Genomic DNA, 23,002 nt, shown 5'->3' on the forward strand with positions numbered 1-23,002 from the left:
AAATTCTAACCAGGAGCTGACTCTTTTAGGAGTCCCTGGATTCCTGGAGGGTAATGTTTATTCTTTGAGCCATTGGGAGCACAGACAAGCAAGGACACCAGGAAGGCATACAACCTGAATTGGTTAAGGGAATTGAGTAAGGAATAGGATACACACATTCTTATTCCCTCAAACTTGCGCCACCCTGTGGCTATTTGCAGAAAGCCAGGGACCAACAATCCTTAGAAAAAAGCCCTTGTTCTCCAAAACTCACTGCTCTTTTAGAAAGACGTGTGACTACTGGCTGACATTGCAGGACCCAAATTACGGAAGGGGTGTACGACCCAGCTCTTCAAACCACCACTCAGGATCCATATTTGAAAAGCAACCAGTTTATTAGAATCAATACAAGAGTATGAAAAGAGGGAAAACAGGAGGGTAGAAGAGGGGGAGAGAATGAGGTCTGCATTGGATGTCAGTTGTGGAAACACATAAATTGCCTACTTTGGAACATTTACATTTAAAAGGTGAACATATATATATATATATATATCACTTATTCTAAAAAAAAAATTAAAAATCAAAAGCAGAAATGTTTGGCTGAAATAAAACCAAGAAACACAACCAATACTCCCCCACAAACCAAAAAGTCCAGAGAGAATTTAATTTTCCATTCAGAAATCTGGCTATAAAGTGTGATTTGTTTTGCTACTCAGTTTTGCTACTGAGAAACCCAGCCTCTTGAGTCGCTTAGAGCCCATCTGTGGGAAGGCTGTGGGCCATGGGTGAGTCAACTCCTGGCTACTTGGCAGGATGTCAGCCAGTGCTCTTCATCCTCCAGAACTCCACAGAACATGTTGCCGCCAGTGCTGGGTGAACAGAGGAGCAGAGTCCACAAAACACGGAGAACCGGAATGTGACGGCAGCAGGCGGCCAGGACCTTGTGCTTTTTCATGGGTTACACATCTAGGGCCAAGGAGGGGAAAGGAGAAAGAGCCCTGTTGGGAAGAGGAGCTGGGTGAGCCCCTAAACTGAGATGGAGAGTAAGGCTCTTGAGCCCACACCTGGGCAAATAGGAAGTGTCCAAAATTCTCCCAAACTACAGGAAAAAGTCAGTCGGGTTCACTGTGGACACTGCGATGCTGAACACAGTGAACTGGATGAAGCTTTAAAGCATAGCAATGCCCAACTCCAAGTATTAAACATGCCTCTAGAAAAAATTTCCTAGTGTGGCTCTTTTGGGGTGGGTGGGTGGAGGAAGTGGTTTTGTTTTTCAAACCAGGTGGTTTCTGTGGGGAGGTGGAGGCTTGGGTACAGGTACCATGAAGGGCTGCAGTGTCCCAGTTGTCTGGGGGTTAGTTTGGGGAGTGATAAGCAACAATATAAATCAAACCCAATGTCTTTACTTTGCTTCTGAGACAGCTCGAGTCTGTTCCAAGTCCCTGGGGCATGGGACCTTAATTCCCAACCTGCAGAGAGAAACAAGCAGTAGCTCCCCTGCCTGGTGATCCCTGAATCCAACGCTCTTGGGTCTAAAACAGCCTCTCTGTGGATGCGAGATACAGAAAATACTAAGTGCCTTCCCCCTAAACATCCTAAGTCTGGACTATTAAGACTCCAACATTCACAAAAACACTGTCAACATCTGAACTAGCAGCTTTGATGAGGGGTGGGGGGCAGAAAACTTTCTGAGCTCCAACCATGGGACAGCTCAGTGAGGACTAAAGCCTATGTCAGGCCTGGACTTAGGCTCAAAGCGTCCTCCATTGAGGACCCTAAAGTATTCTATCAACTTTTTTGATTTACAATGCCTCACAACACCCCTGTGAGGTAGGTCAGTATTATTACCCCCATTTGACAGATGGGGAACTGAGGCATTGAAAGGAGTGACTTGCCCAAGGTCAGCCATTATGAATCAGTTGAGGAGGTTGGCACACACAGTCAGCATCCACTCAATTCTTATTCCACTCCCCTGAGCATCTGCTTTCTTAGAGTGCACTTGGGAGCAAAAGGAAGCCAGTTAAGTACACATCGCTCTGCAAACTAGATCAACTCAAGCAACCCACACATATTAACTGAGGGCGATTATGTATCTAGCATATGTGAGGAACCTTGGAGAAACAAACTGCTTCTGAAAGCCATATGTTAATAGATGTTTTGAAAATAAAATTACATTTAAAACAGTAAGGTGAAGGACTAAGTCACACTGATTTCCCAAAGTTCTGCATCGAGTAATCCAAATTCCTAAAATCCAGAATGAAGCAAGACCGCACTCAACCAGAAAGATTAGAACCATTCCCCCAGCAGTGGTCTTGGTAGTGCTCTGAGCTGCAAGGTTGGTGGGGAAAGGCTAACAATAGTGGTGACAGCAGCCACATCTCTACAGGCTAAACCAGGAGCATAGGAACCCAGCACCACCAACCTCCCTCCTGCAGCTTCTAGAAGACAATTCTAGAAAACAGAATCTTACCAACCTTTCTAGACTCAGCTCATCTTCTGGAATTGCGGCATCTTCATAAACAGCTCAAGATTAAGGATATAAATGGTGACCCCCTACTGTTCATTTCAGAGAGAGGGGATAAAGTATTCTCTATAACTAGTCATAAGACTCTTATAATATTCTTTCCTCCTGCCATAACACTTTAACAAAAAGCAAGCAAAAAACACGTTCCCCCGCTCCGTTGGATTTACAGTGGATTCTGGTAGAAATCATTATGACCCTCTTCCTAAAACTAGGGGGGACTGGGGCGTTAGACTAAATCCACAGCCTGCCTTGGCTTAGAATCAAATACTAAACCCATACCTCCTTGCAGTGGCCAGAGCAGCAAGACCCTACATACATCAGAAGCTCAAAGAATGATTTATCAACACACACAGTATATATTCAGGGATACTCTACTTCCGGGAAGGACCAACCATTCCAAGACCTAAATATAAACCTTTTCTCATTGATTGCTGATCACACCAAGTCCAAATGATGAAGTCCAAGACCAATTAACAGTGGCAATGACAGTTCAGATTCAGTCTGTGTTTGGAACTCCTCAAAGTGTGACAAACTGGCCACTGGGGCCCGGATCAACTGTGAGGGTCACACCTGCCAATGCCAGGGGACATCACACACACAAACACAGAATGGCAAGATTAAAAGTTCATTGCATTCAATTTGACCTAATTTCTTGATAATAGTTTCCTATTAGACTTTCTGATTAATACTGATGGCTCTTACCTAGGCTGTGATAATTAGGTTTTGATCTATTGTGACATTAATGATCACAATCAGTTGACTTTGAAATTGTCTTAATTAATGGCTCTTCCCTTGTAGGCTGCCTCCAGTGCAGTTCTGTCCCGCCTCCCCCCAGCCCAACCCCCGCCTTATTTTAACTCCTTCTCCTACTGATCTGAGACAAATAGCATTTGGAGAATCACTTTCTTTCCATCAACCAAGATTTTAAAACATTTCTCTGAGAAGCAGTATATTAAGTGAAATGAGGATTGGGATGAAAAGGCGAGAGAACATGCTGCCAATGAATAGGAAGAAATCCATCTTAAAAACAGCCAAAGTCAAGCATGTTAGAGGCAATGACAAGTCGAAGTAACTCTAGAAAGACAAGATGAGGTAGTTTAAAATTTAAGAAATCCAGCGCAAGCAAAAAGAAACTAAGATTGTTTTTATGAAACGATCCCAAAAACCTTCTCCCTTTAGTTTTCCAGGAGTTATTCTAATTCTTGGGAATTCTGACTTCTAAATAGTAGCCAATTCTCAATTGTCCAGGCAGAAAAAAATATCTTTTTTTGGTGGTCAGAGCTAAAAAATTTCTCAAGGTCAGACTGTTACTCAGTAAGGCTAGGCCTCACCCAAACTGATTAAACAGAAAATTCCAGGATACGTATGTTCATGGGTTTCCACATAATTGAGACAAGTCTGCTGAGAAATCACCATCTCGCAGTGCTGGATAAAACCACACCGCCCAGAGCAGATGCCCAGGCGCCAACAGGTGTGCCCAAGCCTTCTTTACAGTAAACCTCCCATCACTGTCAAAAATGTCCCTGTTTTAGGCTTAAAGCTAGCCTCGTGTTCATTCCTCCAAAAGAAAAGAGAACATGAAAAAGGCGTGAGAAACTGATTAAATGTCTATGAGGAATAAATGTTACAGAACCCACAATAACATAGCAACTCACAATTGGATCTGCAACACAGTATTCTCCACAATAAGGATTAACTATACCATTACTTTGGCAAAGAGCCTATATTAGGGATCAAAATCTGGGGTTCTCAATCCCCACTCACCTGTTGTTCTCTCTCAGTAATAGCAGCATTTCTAACTAACCTTCAGTTCTTTTTATTTTCTGGAATAAAACAAGCCCTTGTGGTCTATCTATGACCAGTTAACTCAGCTCATCCAAGGTCACAGGTCTTTTCCACATGTCAACCAATTGTTAGCCTCCTACTTTAGGGCCACAAACTGTATCAACAGCTGTCTCTGCCTCCAAATCAGAAATGTGTATCCACTTAAAGCATTTATTACACTGAATATTAATAGTCAGTTTACCCCACACCAGTATGACAGTTCTTTGAAGTCAGGAAGTGCATCTTTTTGAACTTTGTATCCCCTGGGCCAAAAAATGTTGAATGAATGTTGATATACACTAGTGTAGCTGGATATGGATGGCTGAATACAAACCTGCCACTATTAATTGGATAGAGGTACCCAATTCTTAGCATATGCTCTTGGATGCATGGCTTGGTAAAGTCTGTTTTTGAAAACATAACTTTGACAATTAGTGGTAAAGCCAACATGAAATTGGAATACTGGGTCCAGACCTTTCCTTTTTCTGCTTTGCTACAGGTATGCTTGCTTGGTGGTCTGATTACAAAGGTACAGACCTCAACACTAAATTTTTAGTCTAAAAATTTTTAGTCTAAAAATCTAAACCTAAAGAATGGAGTCATGGGTGCAAAATAAGCTTTTCCTTTGACCTAATTTGTGAGAAACAACTTCTACATTTTAAATTTAATGACATAACCCTTCCTGGGGTTCTCATGTCACTTTAGGCCTGTAATGTCAGATGCTAAGGGCAAAGACAATCACTCTCCAACCCAAAACAGATCCCGCTGTATGTCAGGTGAGCTGGTCTAAACACAGATCCAACAAAATCACAGGAAGAAAATCCCAAGCACCTCCTCCAAGGCCCTATGATGTGATCTAATAAATTGAAAGTAAATGGACGCCAGGGTGGCTACAGAACAGGAACAAAAAGTTAAGAATAACTGCCCAGGCTATGGGAACAGACCAACCTTTCATGAAAAAACAAAAGATAACACACAGATATGGCTGGGGGGACAGCCAAGGACCATCAGACTTTTGTGTTCGAGAGCACCACAGGTCCAAATGCTCCCGAGCAGACAAAAACTGCCTGCCTCTCTCTAGGTTAAAAATGGGTGCTTCCATCGGGGCTGATGTTTCTAACAGTTGATCTTAATGTGAGGGTATCAGTCCTGCCCAGAGCTCAGAAAAGTGGCTACACTGACCTTGGTAGACTGCTGGGCAAAGCTTTACTCCATTCTGTGAAAGAGAGATCCTTGAATGTTGATCACTAAAGAAATTATTAGAAAAATGTTTTCAAAGAACTCAACACAGCAAAAACATACTGAGCATCTAAGACCTAGATGTTTGAGTGCTTAGCCCATGGCTATTAACTCTTCTAAGAGAAAACCCCATGAAAACAAGTTTCTGTTTGAGGGTGCAATTCTCCAAGGGCCTGGACAGCTTCTCAACATTAAGAAAAGCTTGAGGCCTAGGAGGGCATCTGGTTTCCTTTCTGCTGAGGGCTGAAAGCAGGACTGGCTTCTGGCTCCCTACATTCCTATAGAAGCAGCTGTGGACAGGCAGGAGAGGGAGAGAACAAAAGTTGTTTTGGTGGCACTCAGTATTAAGACCTTGATTCAATAAACTGTGGACAGAAAAAGGTGAGCAAAAAGTAAGGTACTGAATGTATAATACTGGGGTTGTTAAAAGAAAATCAGATTTTGATAAATGGCTACATGGTTAAGCAGTCATTTTCTCCACCTGCCAACTGAGACCCAGATCACTTCCTCAGGGGCTCTGGCCCACTCTAGTCCTATGCTTATATATCCTAATTGATATCCCCGATTATCAGTATGACAAATCAATTTCCTGACCACCCTTTCTTGTGAATGCCCATCAGATTAGTAGTAACAACTGTCAATTACCTAGCACTTGATCTAGGCCTTTAATTCTTTCAGAGAGTAAAGGAAGATGAAGATAAAACCCTTACCTACTTGAGATATGGGTAAGTTCTTACCTAATCACAATACCATTCAGAAGGATTTTCCTGGATGACTTAAACCAAAATCTTCATGGTTCCAGTCTGTCATGTCACTGCATCAACAGCTGTCTTTTCAACTGTGCAGTATAATTTTTGACATAATTTATAGAAGCACACAGAATTCAATCAACAGCTAAGCAGGGAAGCAATGTTAACAAATGCTATGAATGGGTATATGATTTGCATATTATTCAGCTCAGTTCATCTGTGGACTAGAAGCAATCTATTCATTCCCCTCATTACTCAAAATAACCTAGAAATGGTTGAATACTCCTGCCAGCTATGTTTTAAAAATCAAAGCAACAACAAAAACAACGTTGATGACTGGTGAACTCGAGTTAAGGCTATTTCAAGCATTTATTCTTATTCCCTCAGCTTTGGGCTAGGACAAGGATGCTCAAAACCCTACTATTTCCTTACTTTTAGTTTTGAATTTTTAGCCTCACCCCCCCCCCCAAAAGAAAAAAAGAATAAAGAGAAGTAGGGCATTTCTTAGCAGATAGACAGGTTATCAGAAAAATAAATTCTCAATATAATGGCAAAACAGGAGGAAGCTAAAAGGAAAACGGTTGTGTCAACATGCTAATGCCAGGGCCTGTCATCTTCTGAGGTGATAGTCTTCCATGGAAACACATTTTTAAAAAGATACAGAGTTTTAGGGTGGAAAAAGGAAGAGCATTGGGGATCTTGGCAAATCCAGGAGTCAACAAAGCAGGACATTTATGACTATAAACACTATGAATATTTAAAACTGATAGTGTTGCCAATGGCTCCCCTCCAAGAATTCCTCACTGAAAATAATGGCATACAGGGGAAACTGGTGTCCACTGAGAAGTGAGGGTCAGGTTCGAAGCCTCTTTGGTTAACAGGAATGCTTTGGGAGGCCACAGAAGTTGGCAGGGTTGGAGGGTGCCTAGCACCTTGGCACAAGCAAGCACCAGGCAGTCACTCACACCTACATAAATATATAGTCCAAATGTGAGGAACGGAAGGAAACAATACATATATACCATATGTAATAATAAAGACAACTGTAGCCTACCCCGTCAGCTTCATGTCCTAATAGCTAAAAAGCTCCACAGTTATTAATCTTGTCATTTTATGACAGACTACACCAACTTACAGAAGCAGAATCGGGGATTGCTAAGAAACAAAGCCACAAGTCCTGGGGCTAAAAGGAGTGCCTTGACAAATGTGAATGTAAAATTTCAAGTCCTCCAAGGATGGAGCTACTCTGGGAGGATGGGTGAAGATGAACAACAGAGGGTGGCCCAGAAGACCACACCAGAAACCCTGTATTCTCCTGGGTAGAGCTGAATGAGGTTGGGAAAGCCCCAACAGGTAGGCAGTTGCTATCGGCTATTTAAAAAGACGGGTAACATCTTTTCCATCCCAAGATCTCAAGCAAAGGCTAGCTGGTCATCAACATGTTTTAAGAACCAATTTTACCATCATTGTAACAAAATCCCCCAAATCTAAAAGTGACCAACCCTGAAAAGATCAAGACTCTCAGGTGATTAAAAAGTTAAAACTCATCTTGAGGTCACAGGGGAGCAGAAGAAAGAGATCAGGGCAAAGGAAAAAATTGTGGGAATTTTACACACAGTATGCAAATGCCTGGTCTTCACAGAGAGACACTAATCATGAATCAGACCATCCGTTATGTTACAAGAAAACCAATACCAACATTTCTCCTGTGGAGCACAGTGATAAGCACATTTTTGTATGAATGTGTTTAGGATAGAAGGGGTAGGTAGGAGGGAGAGGAGGCAGGGAGGTGAATGTATTATGTACAAAGAGAAATGACAGAGACCACCCCCTTCTTTAGCTCTTTGCTGTTTCTTTCTCTTTGTTTTCCGCATCCTCAGGATATGCATGCCACGTCAGTCTCTCTTCATAAAATGCTATCACAATCTGTGGACATTTTACATTAGCTTCTTTTGCAAGAACCAGGTCTGCTTCATCTGTGTCTTTCCTGGGGAGAAAGAACAGGAAAGAGACTTAAGAGAAGAGGAAGTAAGATTGAGTCTGTCCAAATATAGGTTCCTGTACTTAGTTAACTTGATTTCCTCTTCATCCTGATTTCAAAGTGAGAAGAAGCCTACCAGTTCAACAATTTCTTTTTAAAATTTTTATTAAATTTATTGGGGTCTAATTCAGTATTTTCAAGGAGAAATTTAAGTAAATTAATTAAATGATGGTAGTCCACCTCTTATTTGTGGTTTCACTTTCTGCAGTTGGTTACCCAAAGTCAACAGTGGTCCACAAATATTAAATGGAAAATTCCAGAAATAAATAATTCCTAAGTTTTAAATTGTGTGCCATTCTGATTAGCATGATGAAATTTCGTGCCAGCCTGCCTAGGATTTAAAATCATCCCTTTGTCCAGTGTATCCACGCTATACATAAAGATATCTTGAGCCCAGCCAGTGTGGCTAAGTGGTTGAGCATCGACCTATGAATCAGGAGGTCATGGTTTGATTCACAGTCAGGGCACACATGCCCGGGTTCCGGGCTCAGTTCCCAGTTGAGGGGGAGAGAGGGAATGTGTGCAGGAGGCAGCCAATCAATGATTCTCTCTCATCATTAATGTTTCTAACTCTCTCTCATTCTCCTTTCCTCTCTGAAATCAATAAAAATATCTTAGAGAGAGAGAGAAAGAGAGAGCACATAAATCTGATTACAGTAAACTGTTCTATTTTATCATAGATTATTGTTGTTAACCTCTTATGGTGCCTAATTTATAAATGTACACTATCATAGGTATGTATGTATAGGAAAAAAACATAGTACATATAGGGTTCCATACTATTTGCAGTTTTCAGGCATCCAGTGGGCAAGAAGGGGGGAGAGGTTGGAATGTATCCACCACAGATAAGGGAGGATGACTGTATTACTAACTATTGCATTAGTGAATATCACTTAACTACTACATCAGACAAAAACAGCAATCTTCACAGCTAGAATTTAGTTGGGAAATAGCAGGTGTAATCAAAAGGCTGAAAATTATATAAATTCTGTTCCCATAATTTTTATTTGTATGTGTGAGCATGTGCACAAACACACAATCAAACCTACATTCACTCCTACTGATTATGCATAAAGTGATCAATCCAGTTTCTGGATCAAGTGAAAGCGTCCTAACCCTCCTCATCTGGTGTCCTTTTAAACATTCTTTATCCTTTTAGCCAGAACTGTGGATTGGAACAATAAGAGAACAGAAATTTAAGTCAGCAACAGTACTTATGACAGGAAGAAGAGTAGGAAAAATGTAAAATCTAGTACTAAAATGAAATGTAGGAATTAACCTGCAAAGTTCAATTATCCAAGTTACATAGGCTCTACTATAATATATAACAAAAAATACAGCAAGTTTCTTAACCAGGATTCCAAATCAAGGAAAAAAATTTGTAATTAAAATTCCACTGAGATATGAGTAAAGACAACTACGTCCTTGTCTAGAAAATGGAAATGTTTAATTCATAAAGGTAAGTATTATGTGTGAGAAGAAGAGGGGAAAACTCATGGCTTAGAGAAGATACTCAAATTTGGACGGTGGTGCAAAGAGCTAGTTAATATGTGACTATAAACCATAAGTAGCACACATGATGGAGTGGGAAAAGCAGTCAACACAGCTCCTTACTTCTGAAAGAGTATAGTGACTCTCCAAAAAATAGGTTTTTGGGTAATTTACCAGCAAAATTTTGATCAAATAGCCCTAGCTGGTCTTTCTCAGTGGTTAGAGCATTGGCCCTCAGACTGAAAGGTCACGGGTTCAATTCTGGTCAAAGGCAGGCTTGATCCCCAGTGCTGTTTGGGGTGAGAGCAGGAGGCAACTAATCAATAGATCTCTCTCACATGGATGTTTTTCTCTTCCTCTCCCCCTCCCTTCTAAAAATCAATGAAGAAAATATCCCTGGGTGAGGATTAACAACAACAACAAAAATGGCCAAATTGCTGCTCAGAGAAAAGAAGAACCCAGGAACTTCGTAGGGGATCATCCCTGGCAGGCAGGCTGGCCCCACCCCAGGATCAAATAAAATGTTACACCTTTTGATTATACATTTAAGATAATTAGCTTCCTAAGTGGTACTAGAGCATGAACCCTCTATTTAGAGACCAAACCTAAATCATAAGCTCAGAGCACTTGGATAGAGAAGGTAGTGGGGCCAGACCATAAAACACCCTGTCTTTTAGAAACCAAATTGAGGGGAAGTAACTACACTTTCCTCTAAGAGCCATTCCCTCCACTGGATGAAATTCTTGTGCTTTGGCCAGTATTATCCTTAATTTTTCTCTTTTATTATTATTTTTCTCTTTTAGACATTATTCAGTGGTCTTGGTCCTCAGTGATGGCAGAAAGCCCACTCGCTCCTATCCTATGGCCACAGGCTCATGGTCTAAGGCAGTGGTTCTCAACCTGTGGGTCGCGAACCCTTTGGCAGTCACAGAGGTCGCCTAAGACCATCCTGCATATCAGATATTTACATTACGATTCGTAACAGTAGCAACATTACAGTTATGAAGTAGCAACGAAAATAATTTTATGGATGGGTCACAACATGAGGAACTGTATTTAAAGGGCCAGCAGGTTAAGAACCACTGGTCTAATGGTAAATGATTCAGAACTGTGTAAAGAAAAAAGTGGTTAGGTCATGTTTATGTTTCCCACCTCAAATCTACCCTTGTCTGGAATCTGGGCTAATATAATTTGGCTTAATACCAAAACTTGAGAATGTCTTGAATTCTTTAATTCATTCCAAACCATAATTCTCATTTAATACAGATAGTTGGTGTCAAATAAAGGTCCTTGACAATCAAAATATTTGGTTGGGAAATACTCAGTCTTCCCTCCCTATCTTCCATACAAATTCAAGTCACTGGCAAAAGAAACCCCACAATTGTAGAGTAATATCCAATCGCTCTCACCATTTCATTAGGAACATTAAATCGCCACAGGAATCTGTCGCCCCAATGATCTTTTCCGGTTCCAGTCCTCTCTCAAAGCCCCGAGCAATATCATTGCTTTGCTATAAACAGAAGATGAAGAAAAGTTACAGCTGGGTAAAAGTTAAAACCTATTTCTCAGCTTAGCAAAGCACAACCTAATTTAATATCACCAGATACCGTTTTTGTAATAAAATTCTTAAAATTTAAGAAATACAATACTGCATCACCCAGTGACAGTGATGTCAAAAGATATTTTTGCAAGAAGATGCAGTTGTCCCGCCAGTATTCCTTCAAGATTAGGAGTGGCCCCTAAAACTCTTTAATATCCCGGAGTCATCACCTAGGAACTCCTCTAATCCAATCTCCTTAATGATATCAATTGCTTCTGAGATGATAAACAAGTCCATGTTTACCCAAACTAGACCCTTTTTTATATTATAAATTTCAAGTATACCACATCTCTCAATCTTTACTTTTTTAGACTTTTAGTTTACCTTAACACTGACCAATATTTTTAATACTTCTTTTCACAAAGTCATCCATATTTATGAAAGAACAGAGGTACGAATGATTCAAGGAAGTATCATAAAACAACAAATTTCTTTCAGAGTTCACACAATGCATTACGCATGCTCTTGAAGAGGCCCTGGTCTGTGCCTATCCGCTCCTAATGTGGGTGAGTCATTAGCATTAGAGAACAGAACTGGAAGTGATTAAAAACAAACAAGCTGATTATTCTCTAGGGGAGTATTCAAATTTGGCCAGAATGCAATCGAGGTAAGGACTACAGGGTCTGATCCAGGTCTGAGGCACTGGTGAGAACAAAATTTTATGCAAAGCAGGTAATTTTTAATTTTGTTCTTTGTTTGTTTCAGAGAGAAGGGGGAGAGGGAGAAACATCAATTTGTTGCCTCCTGCATGCACCCCAACTGGGATCAAACCCAAAACCTGGGTATGTGCCCTGACTGGGAATCGAATCTGACACTTTTTGGTGTGCAAAGTGATGTTCCAACCAACTAAGTCACACCAGACAGGGCACAAAGCAGGTGACTTTAAAAACCTTATTATGGAAGATAAAGACTGCACAAATGAACTCACATCTGATGTCTGATTTTCATAAAATCTCTTTGATCTGACATTCACCTCCCTTGCTCTCTTCTGAGACATACAAACATTCAGGGTCCAGGTGGTCTCCAAAGATACCAGAACCCACACTGGGAAGGAAATTCCATGCATGGATCAAGGGAGACACTGACTCAAAAACATAGCCTTTTTGGGGAGCTCTTAAGGGGAGGAGGTTCCCAGATGTGCACACAGATGGTCACAGCTGGAATGCTGGCACATGAACTGAGTCGTAAATCATAGCTGGCAGCTGAAAACAGTTTGCCACATAAGGAGGGAGGGGAAGAAAAATGTTCAAGCTGCTGAATAGGTGACGAGGCGAGGAAAATGCAAAAATCATCACACAGGCAGTAATCTTAAATCAGGCATAATGCCAACTGACAAATTTCTTCTGCAGTGGTCAAAAGAAAGAAAGGCAATCCCCTCCTGTACCTTTAAAACTTACATCACCTATCTTCCTAGCTGCCTAGATGACAGCCACCAGCACTGTTGAGAATGCTGTTGGGGCCCCAGATGAACATTACAATATGAGGGACGAGTGGGGACTGTTTTCAAGGTCGGCAGCATCAGAACCTGGCCTAGGAACAAAACTCTGCTTTGGCCAGTAGCTCTAAGCCAGACTGTTCCTTTTTAAAAAGTCAGAAACCTTAGGTTGAGGATATAAACACTGTATGTCACAAATGGCTAGTTAAAGTCTTATGCTGTGTTGTTTTCGGTCTCTTTACTTAGCTGGAGAATTAGTCAAATGACAAAAGCCAGAATACAAAGGACTAATAAAAAAGAAGAAGGTATTTTAAGTGTACACCTGAAACGTATATATTAACCAAGGTTACCCCAATAAATTTTAAAAAGAAAAAACCAAATCTTAGCTCCTTAGAGAAAGGCATTCTCAAATTCTTTATCAGCAGTTTATTATAACGATATAGTTTATCACAATGATATACACACCTCACCAGAATAGAGCAGTTTTAAAAATAAGGTAAAAATAAAATCAATGAGGGAAGCAAATAAGGAGACAGCCACAAACCCAGAGTCCTTTTTCACTTGCAGCCTCCAATCTTTCACTCTTATATCAATTCTTTTGGGAAAGCTGGTCTCCCATTTTCTCTAGATCCAACCCACAGAAATTGAATTTAACTGGTCTAGGGTACATTTTTGGCTCTGGAGGTTTTTAAAAGCACACTCCCCACACCCCCGTGGTTCTAATGTACAGCCAGAGCTGAGAACTAATGCTCTAGAAAGACAGGTATCCAAGTAGAATGAAGATAAACAGGGATGCTTATGACATTGATGCTAGAAGATTCAGAAGCAGACTTACGCTTTTATTTTATTAAACTTTAAGGGTATGATACATCCTTCACCACAAAACGCTTCATGACCTTGAAATAAAGGAAAGGAGTGGAAGCTTGAAGGGGGTGTATATGTATATGTATATGTATATGTATATGTATATGTGTGTGCACTGATGGAAAAGATATAGATGAAAAAAGAGGCACTAACACTGCTCATGCTGGTAATTTGAGATCTAAAGCAGCTGAATAAAACTAAAATTTTCTAAACAGACTTTCCAAACTGAACAATAAAAAGATTTCAAAAAGAGATGAAGTCCTGGCAAGTGTGGCTCAGTTGGCTGGAGCATCATCTCGTGCAACAAAAGGTTGTGGGTTCAGTTCCCAGTTGGGGCACATAACTACATTTCGTGTTTGATCTCTGGCCCTAGTCGAGGCGCAGCCAATCAATGTTTCTCTCTCATATTGATGTCTCTCTTTCTTTCTCTCCCTCCCCGCTTCTCCTTTCTCTCTCTAAAAAAAAATAAAAATGAACGTGTCCTTGAGTGAGCAAGGATAAAAAAGGATGAAATTAATTTCTTATGTAAAGTACATAAAAATAAGATCTAAAAAGAATATACATGTCAATGAACTATACACTTTAAAATGGTTAATTGTATACATGTGAATTTCATCTCAATGAAAAAAATGAAAGAATATAAAGGATTGAAAATAAGGGACTATCTTTGGAACAAAAGAAAAAAGAAAGTAAAACAGTAAATGTTTTAAAGCCCTTTTCTATCCTTAAAATTCACCAAAAACCATTCTTCTTTAAGACAGCTTAGCCTTGTTTGAAGACAGACAGTGGCCGAATGTTTTATAGGGATTTAATTTTGCCACCTTAATATAATTCAGTGTACACATATTACATTTCTCATTCAGCCAGGAGGGGGCACTGTCGTTAATCAACATACCTCCCTAGGAGCTCTTTTGTTCAACTATTTTACCTTGAAGGCCATCCTTAGAACAGAAATAAACAAAATGAGGCTCTTTTTTTGGGGGGGGGGGGGGGGGGGGGAAGCACGGGGTGGCAAAAGAATAGTTTGTGGGAAAAGGGGGAAAGAAAACTTACCTCTCTCTTTTTTTTGGATTTGATATCATCAGTACTGTTCGAGAAACTGGATTTCCTCTTGTTAGTTTCTGACTTCTCCCTGGGTTTGTTATTTTCACCCTCCTTCATCTTCTTATACTTTTTCATAAACTCAGAAATTAGCTCAGGGCAATCCAAATTTTTCTCAGGTTCCCAAGTATTGTGCTCCCTGGACAAGAACAGAGAAAAGAATTAGGGGGGAGAGGGGAGAAATCTAATGCCTTAGTTTAAAAAGGACAAATAGCCCTGACCGGTTTGGCTCAGTGGATAGAGTGTCAGCCTGTGGACTGAAGGGTTCCAGGTTCGATTCCGGTCAAGGGCATGTACCTTGGTTGCGGGCACATCCCCAGTGGGGGGTGTGCAGGAGGCAGCTGATCAATGTTTCTCTCTCATCGATGTTTCTAGCTCTCTATCCCTCTCCCTTCCTCTCTGTAAAAAAATCAATAAAATATATTTTTAAAAAAAAATAAAATAAAATAAATAAATAAAAAGGACAAATAGACAAAAGGGAAAGAGATCCTACACTTAAAAGGAACAAATTTAATCCTAGGAATCTATCCAAGAAAAAAATGAAAAAAATTATATACCCACAAAAAAACTTGTACACAATTATTTATAACAGCATTTTAATAGCCAAAAGTTAAAAACAATTCAAATGTCCATGAACTGGTGAATGGATAAACAAAATCTGGTATATCTACACAATGAACTTCCATCCAACAGCAAAAAGGAACACAATACTAATTAGTACACGCTACAACATGGAAGAACAAAACATCAAAAACATTATCTAAGTGAAAGAAACCAGATGCAAAAGTATATATTGTCTGATTCCATTTATATGAAATGTCTAGGAAAGACAACTTGAAACCTTTGAAAGAAAGCAGATCAGTGGTTCCCTGATGCTGGTGTCTGGGTCTTGGAATTAACTAGATATGGGCTCAAGGAAATTTGTGGAGAGGTTATGAAAATTTTCTAAAACTGGACTGTGGTTACACAGCTCTATAAATTTACTTAATAAAAAATTCATGAATCATTTATTTTCAATGAATGACTTTTACAGACTGTAAATGATACCTCAATAAAGGTGTTAAAAACTCAAATATGAACTCTATAAGTGGCAAAATAATGTGATTTCACACAATCATCTATGCAGATTGTGAGAGGACAATCTAATAAATCATACCCCCCCCCCCCAGTTAAATATGTTACTTATATCTTGAAATGTCAACAAAATTATTGGAGGATTGGAAATCGTTATTAAAAAAAAAAAAAGGCAGTTTCAATCATAAGAAGACTCAGAAGTAGGAATTGGAGTGCATTAATTCAATGGTCTGGATTCAAGTCTACTGTTACTAGTCATTCAAAAATATATTATTATATTAATAAGCAAAATAAATAAACCCAAACTAAATAATTGGGTCTAATTAAACTTGAATCAAGGTAGTCCTATTGGGTTATATAGAAAGGACTAGTTTATATTAAAATACATCTGTAAACATACCGGAGAAGCAGTTCCTACAATACTTTCATTGACTTGGGAACATTATTTTATGTCCTATCCATTTTAGATATTTTACTGCTTTTAAAATAAGGTATTTTTAGGTAGGAATGGTTTGAACACATGACATAACTTGATTCAGGTAAGAAGCAGAATGATGAAAAAATTTGAGATATTTACTCCAGACTTAAAACAACTTTCCGCAGCCCAACTGGTGTGGCTCAATAGTTGAGTGTCGACCTATGAACCAGGAGGTCATGTTTCAATTCTCAGTCAGGGCACATGCCTAGGTTTCGGGCTCGATCCCCAGTGTGGGCTGTTTAGGAGGTAGCTAATCAATGATTCTTTCTCATCATTGATGTTTCTATCTCTCTCTCCTTCTCCCTTCCTCTCTGAAATAAATAAAAAAAATATATTTTAAAAAAGATATTTGCAACAACTTTAACATAACACAGAAATATCTGCGGCTGCTATTAATGACAAAGTCATGGGTATTTCTAATTAAAAAAAAAAAAAGAGAGACAAAATTTACTTTTAAATTGTTTGAGCTAGAACTAGAAAAGGCACTTGTTCATAGCCCCTTTTCAGCCAAAAAAGATTCTGTACACAATAGCCTTCCCCATATCCACAGACCATATAGTTTACTATCCCAGAAGAAATTAAGGTACCAAAATCAAGAGGCATGACAACACTAGATGTAGGGGTAGGAGAGTCTCTGTTCACAGCATGAAAGGCCAGTCCTATAATGGGATTATCCCTTTTCCTACCATATTGATAATGCTGTTTCTTTTTTTAAATATATTTTATTGATTTTTTACAGAGAGGAAGGGAGAGAGATAGAGAGTTAGAAACATCGATGAGAGAGAAACATCGATCAGCTGCCTCCTGCACATCTCCTACTGGGGATGTGCCCGCAACCAGGTACATGCCCTTGACCGGAATCGAACCCGGGACCTTTCAGTCCGCAGGCCGACGCTCTATCCACTGAACCAAACCGGTTTCGGCTGATAATGCTGTTTCTACATCAACCAAGGAAGAATCTGACCACTGCCTCACAAGCAGTAGGTATTTAGTTGTAGACAATTCTGAAGGGGCAAAATTCCAGTCTTTAATAAAATCCTGGGCATTTCTGACAAATGCTTATTAATCTGTCTTTTCCTTTTCTATCTTTCTTTAGAAATATGAAGGGTATATTCTGATTGTTGTGATACCTACCTTTATAGCGCTCTATGTGATAGAGATGCTAAGCATCCTATAATGCACAAACTATCCCACTTAAAACAGTGCTCAAGATAAGAAAATTTGATTCATGTAATGAAATAACCTTATGTTCCAAAGGCTCCTGATTCATACCTTTATCCAAAGATACGTCAAAACATTGAATCTTTTAGTATGCTTAAGCCTTACACTTTAAAGCTGTGATGTTCAAATATGGTAGCTACTAGTCACATGTGACTCCTGAGCACTTGAAATGTGACTAATCTGAACTATGTGCTATAAAATGTAAAATATACATCAGATTTTGAAGACTTCATATGAAAAAATAATGTAAAACATCTCAACAATTTTAAAATTATTGTTGAAATAGCATTTTAGTATGTTGTATTAAATAAAATACTACTATATTATTAAAATTAATTTCACTTTTCTTTTATGTGGCCATCAAAATATTTAAAATTACACATGTGGCTTGCATTATATTTCTACTGGATATTACCACCCCAAGGAGCCCAAACCATGTCCTACCAGTTCACTGGAGTTCTGAGAAATCTATTCTTTGTTATCAGACATCCTGAGAAAAGAATTAACCAGCAAATGAGGCAAAATGCCTCATGATTACTAGCTTCACATATTTCACCTTTCAAGCTACTACTTCTATGCTTCAATGTATCTAGTTCTATTTATTCCAAAGAAAATAATAACCTACTTTAGTACTTCAGCATAAAACCAGTTACTGCCTAACAGGCATTCTGGCCATCACTTTAGTACAGGGGTGGGCAAACTTTTTGACTCGAGGGCCACAATGGGTTCTTAAACTGGACCGGAGGGCCGGAACAAAAACATGGATGGAGTGTTTGTGTGAACTAATATAAATTCAAAGTAAACATCATTACATAAAAGGGTACGGTCTTTTTTTTTTTTTTAGTTTTATTCATTTCAAACGGGCCGTAGTTTGCCCCCGGCTGCTTAGTATCATCCTTAAAGCTGACTTAAAAAGAAGGTTTTTAACTGGGTATTTTTCTTTTTTAAAATATATTTTTATTGATTTCAGAGAGGAAGGGAAAGGGAGAGATAGAAACATCAATGATGAGAAGAACCATCAATCGGCTGCCTCTCCACGCCTCCCACTGGGGATTGAGCCTGCAACCTGGGCATGTGCCCCAAACCATGACCTCCTGGTTCATAGGTTGGCACTCAACCACTGAGCCATGCTGGCTGGGCAAATGGGTATTTTTAAAAAATAGAATGTTAGGTAAAGGAATAGATGGATAGGTTATATTAAAATGTTTATTGTAGTTGCCCTGACTGGTTTGGCTCAGTGGATAGAGCGTCGGCCTGCGGACCGAAGGGTCCCAGGTTCTATTCTGGTCAGGGCACATGCCCCGGTTGTGGGCTCGATCCCCAGTGGGGGGCCGTGCAGGAGGCAGCCAATCATTGATTCTATCTCATCATTGATGTTTCTATCTCTCTCCCCCTCTCCCTCTCCCTTCCTCTCTGAAATCAATAAAAAAAAAACTTTATAAAAAATGTTAATTATAGAAACTAGATGTTATGTATCTGAGTGTTCACTCAATTTCTTTGACCTCACTGTACATCTGAAAATTTCAAAATAAATACTTGGGGGCAGGGGGTATGGTGAGGGGACAATACACGGGGCTGTGGCCTCATATTTAAGTATCATTGTGATAAGTGCTTTAGCTCAGTTGGTTAGAGCACCATCCCAATATGCCAAGGTTATAGGTGTAATCCCCAGTTAGGGCACATACAAAAGTCAACCAATGAATGCATAAATAAGTAAAATAACAAATCAGTGCACCCCCTTTCTCTCTCTAAAATCAAATTTTTAAAAATCAAGTAACAACAGAACTGGAAGGAAGGAAGGAAGGAAGGAAGGAAGGAAGGAAGGAAGGAAGGAAGGGGCTTCATCCTAGGGCAGTTCTGAGATCCAGGGATCATTTTGGAAAGCTATGGGCTATAGAATCCATGATGATGACTATTTCTTTATCATCTTCTTCAACATATGTATTTTAGCTTAGTTATATACAAAAGAATAATAACAGTAATAGTTTCTACTTACACTAAGCTTATGTGTCAGGCTCTGATTATCTACCCAACATCTCTATTACAAGTATTATTTCTTATCCCTATTTTACTGAGAAGAAAAAAAAAAGACTAAGGAACTTAACCAAGGTCACCCAGCTCACATCATCATAAGTGGTGGCATAAGAATCTGAACCCAGGCATCCTGGCTCCCAAGTCCATGTTCCTAACCAATTCATTATACTGCCTCTCAAAAGCATTATCATTAGAATACCAGCTCCAAAGAAGGGGAAGACTTTGTTTAGTTTATTGCTGCATCTTCTGACTCTTAGGAAAGGAGTGCAGGTGGGGAAAGAAAAAGACAAAATGGTGGTGGTTTATGGGGAAATAAATCAAAGGTGTCTACCTCTGCAGAGTCCTAAGGCCTAAGAGAAGGCACTTACTCAGAAAAGCCTTTCCACTTCAGTAGATATTCCACTTGCCCCTTAACCACACGCCTATCTAGCACCTTCTCCACGACGTATTCCTCCTCATCCTCTGAAGAAGAACTGTCAGCTGTTCGCTTGGTTTTCTTTCCCATGTCGCACGGTGTTCCACCTGAAGGACTAAGGCCACTAGGTTCCTGCAAATGGGAAGGACATAATGGTCAGAATCCATGTGAGGAGTTAAAATTTGTCTCTTCTTTAAAATCCTCACCTGAGGATATGTTTATTGATTTTAGAGAGAGAGAAACAACAACTAGTTGCCAGGCCAGTGTGGCTCAGTTGTTAAGTGCCGACCCACGAACCAGGAGGTCACAGTTCGATTCTCCATTAGGACACATGCTCAGGGCTGCAGGCTCCATCCCCAGTAGGGGGCCTGCAGGAAGCACCTGATCAATGATTCTCTCTCATCATTGATGTTTCTATCTCACTCTTCTTCTCCCTTCCTCTCTCTGAAATCAATAAAAACATTTTTAAAAACCAAAACGTCAATATTCGGTTGTTTCCTGTACCCTCCCCAGGGATCAAACCCACAACCTAGGTATGTGCCCTGACTGGGAATCGAGCCTGAAATATTTTTTTTAAAATATATTTTATTGATTTTTTACAGAGAGGAAGGGAGAGGGATAGAAAGTTAGAAACATCGATGAGAGAGAAACATTGATCAGCTGCCTCTTGCACACTCCCTACTGGGGATGTGCCCGCAACCAAGGTACATGCCCTTGGCCTGAATCGAACCTGGGACCTTTCGGTCCGCAGGCTGACGCTCTATCCACTGAGCCAAACTGGTTAGGGCGAGCCTGAAATATTTTTGATGCACAGGACAATGCTCCACCTACTGCGTTACCCAGCCAGGTTTCTCATCCTTTAAAAGCCAGCCCTATCCTCAGGGAGGCCCTCCTAAACTGAGAGAGACCTGCTGTGCGTTGTGCTAGACTCCCATTACAACAGAGCACAGGGGAGCAGAGAAAGCATAGGCCAGGACAAGTTTCTGTCTCTTCTTGATGAGATACAAAGCGTATAACACGACTGTCAGGTACCCTTCTCTCAGGCCTTGAAACATTCTACATATAAATCCTAAGAATTTAATGAAAAATGGGTCTATCCCCATTTTCCCAACCACAACTTTCTCTTCAACCAACAGGACCAAAATTAGATGGCACAACTGTCTAACTCCTCTAATTTCAGATTCCTAAAGTCAAGTAGTGTGATATGTCTCGCCTGGCTACTACTGTAATTGTTTACAAGCCAGAAACTAAAATAGCAATGTGGAAAACCTGCAGGTAAAAGAATCATGATAGCCTTAACCGGTTTGGCTCAGTGGATAGAGCGTTGGCCTGCGGACTCAAGGGTCCCAGGTTTGATTCCGGTCAAGGGCATGTACCTTGGTTGCGGGCACATCCCCAGTAGGGAGTGTGCAGGAGGCAGCTGATCAATGTTTCTCTCTCATCGATGTTTCTAACTCTCTATCCCTCTCCCTTCCTCTCTGTAAAAAATCAATAAAATATATTTTAAAAAAAAGAATCATGATAGATAGAACCTTTCCCTTTATAGTAAATAAGGTTCTTTATAAAACTGAAAAAAGAAAAGCCACCAAAATGTAACTTTCTGCTCTGAGCATCTTGACTGGTCAGTCTCTTAGCAGCACAAAAAAAAGGCCTGCACAGGCATCTTTCACCACATTTTCAGTGACTCGGTACAATTCCCTTAAACAAATTGAGCTTGTCTTTTCAGGGCATCCATCAGCTCACAATAGCAAGACATCTCAAACACACTGAGCCTCTTTTTTCATTTGGGGATGGGAGGGAGGCAGGGAGAAGAGAAAAAATTTTGTCCTAAAAATCAAAATTAGTCATTGGATTGCTCAGTAATTCTCAACGCTCAACTAATACAAATAGTTAAGGAGGTACCTCTCTTCTTAACTTGAGTTGGCTTCAGGCCAAAGAAAGAGGAGGAGGAAAGAGAAGTCTGGCCCCAGACTCACATCAACATGAAGCCTCAAAACACAGAGGAACCATTCATTGGCCCAAGGAAAGTTGAAGGCAACACAAATGGAAATTGAGTTAAGCTCAGAAATATGCACAACCAGGGGGTACTCAACAGAGAATCTAGTTTTTTTAAATTCCCACGTTGTTACCATAATCATTTTTAAGAATACTTCTTTAACCATGTTAAATGGTGCCTACAGTCTGGATTATAAATTAGCAGGAATTGTTTTCTTAGCTGAACTCCATATTTATCTTTAAAGATTTGTTTCAGCAATCTCTATAAAAATATTTCCATCTTGACCAAGACCATTCCCAGAATTAGAGAAGGTCACTACTAATCTCAGAATTTTGTTCAGGCCAAGTAGCATAAAAAGTTGCATTTAATTTACTTCAAATAGCAAAATTTAAGGAATTATTCCAAGAGTAAATAGTTGGACACCGTATCTTCAGAACTTGCTAGCAATAGGTCTGCCCACCAAAAAAACTGTCTGTACCCATTACTGCCCTGTAATAAAACTAAGCTTTCATTAAAGTACTTTATTTGGAAGAGGAGGTGGACGGGAGAATGTAAGTATGGGGCTTCAAAATAATTTTTCAGCTTCAAGAAAAAAAAATCTGATTTGATTTATTTAAAATTAAAATAGCCTCCGACCTCACCAGAGACAGGAAATGTCATATTCCAGGGAGAGCACCCCACCCCACCCCCACTCACCTTGGAATTTCCGGGAGCTGAGCAGTTTAGTTCAGAGCGCTGGGGTTAAAACCAGCCCTGGGTTAGATGCATGCAGTTAAGCATTGTGGCCATGGCCTCCCCAGCCTCACAAGGAAAAACAAGGATTTACATATGTGTTCTTCAGTTTGTGGGAGAAAAGGGGAAAATCTCCCTTTACAAATTCATGCAGAAGGGGCTCCCCGAAGGGAGCAGATGAAGGGGGGTTCTCTCCTTTACCTAC

At 40.0% G+C, this 23,002-nt stretch overlaps 1 protein-coding gene and 1 non-coding gene across 4 annotated transcripts in view; both read right to left on the reverse strand.

Annotated features, from left to right (window-relative positions):
• Positions 1 to 351: 351 nt before the first annotated feature.
• The window catches only part of CBX5 (chromobox 5), a 39,342-nt gene continuing 16,691 nt past the window's right edge, over positions 352 to 23,002 (reverse strand). For 2 of the 3 annotated variants that reach the window (XM_059683127.1, XM_059683129.1), the window contains exons 2-5: positions 20,023 to 20,201; positions 14,800 to 14,986; positions 11,257 to 11,357; positions 352 to 8,302 (exon numbers count right to left, since the gene is read on the reverse strand). In XM_059683127.1, coding sequence (XP_059539110.1) covers positions 8,152 to 8,302; positions 11,257 to 11,357; positions 14,800 to 14,986; positions 20,023 to 20,159 — 576 coding nt within the window. In that variant the 5' untranslated portion in view covers positions 20,160 to 20,201 and the 3' untranslated portion in view covers positions 352 to 8,151. Of the gene's footprint in view, positions 8,303 to 11,256; positions 11,358 to 14,799; positions 14,987 to 20,022; positions 20,202 to 22,761; positions 22,986 to 23,002 lie in introns of those variants that run through there. The other variant, XM_059683128.1, reaches the window with a different exon arrangement.
• On the reverse strand, positions 20,913 to 21,048 carry LOC132229048 (small Cajal body-specific RNA 11). The gene has a single exon (XR_009451618.1). It is a non-coding gene; the product is annotated as a small Cajal body-specific RNA 11 (non-coding RNA).

The sequence above is a fragment of the Myotis daubentonii genome, chromosome 2 (assembly GCF_963259705.1).
Source record: "Myotis daubentonii chromosome 2, mMyoDau2.1, whole genome shotgun sequence".
In the NCBI taxonomy this organism is placed as follows: domain Eukaryota; kingdom Metazoa; phylum Chordata; class Mammalia; order Chiroptera; family Vespertilionidae; genus Myotis; species Myotis daubentonii.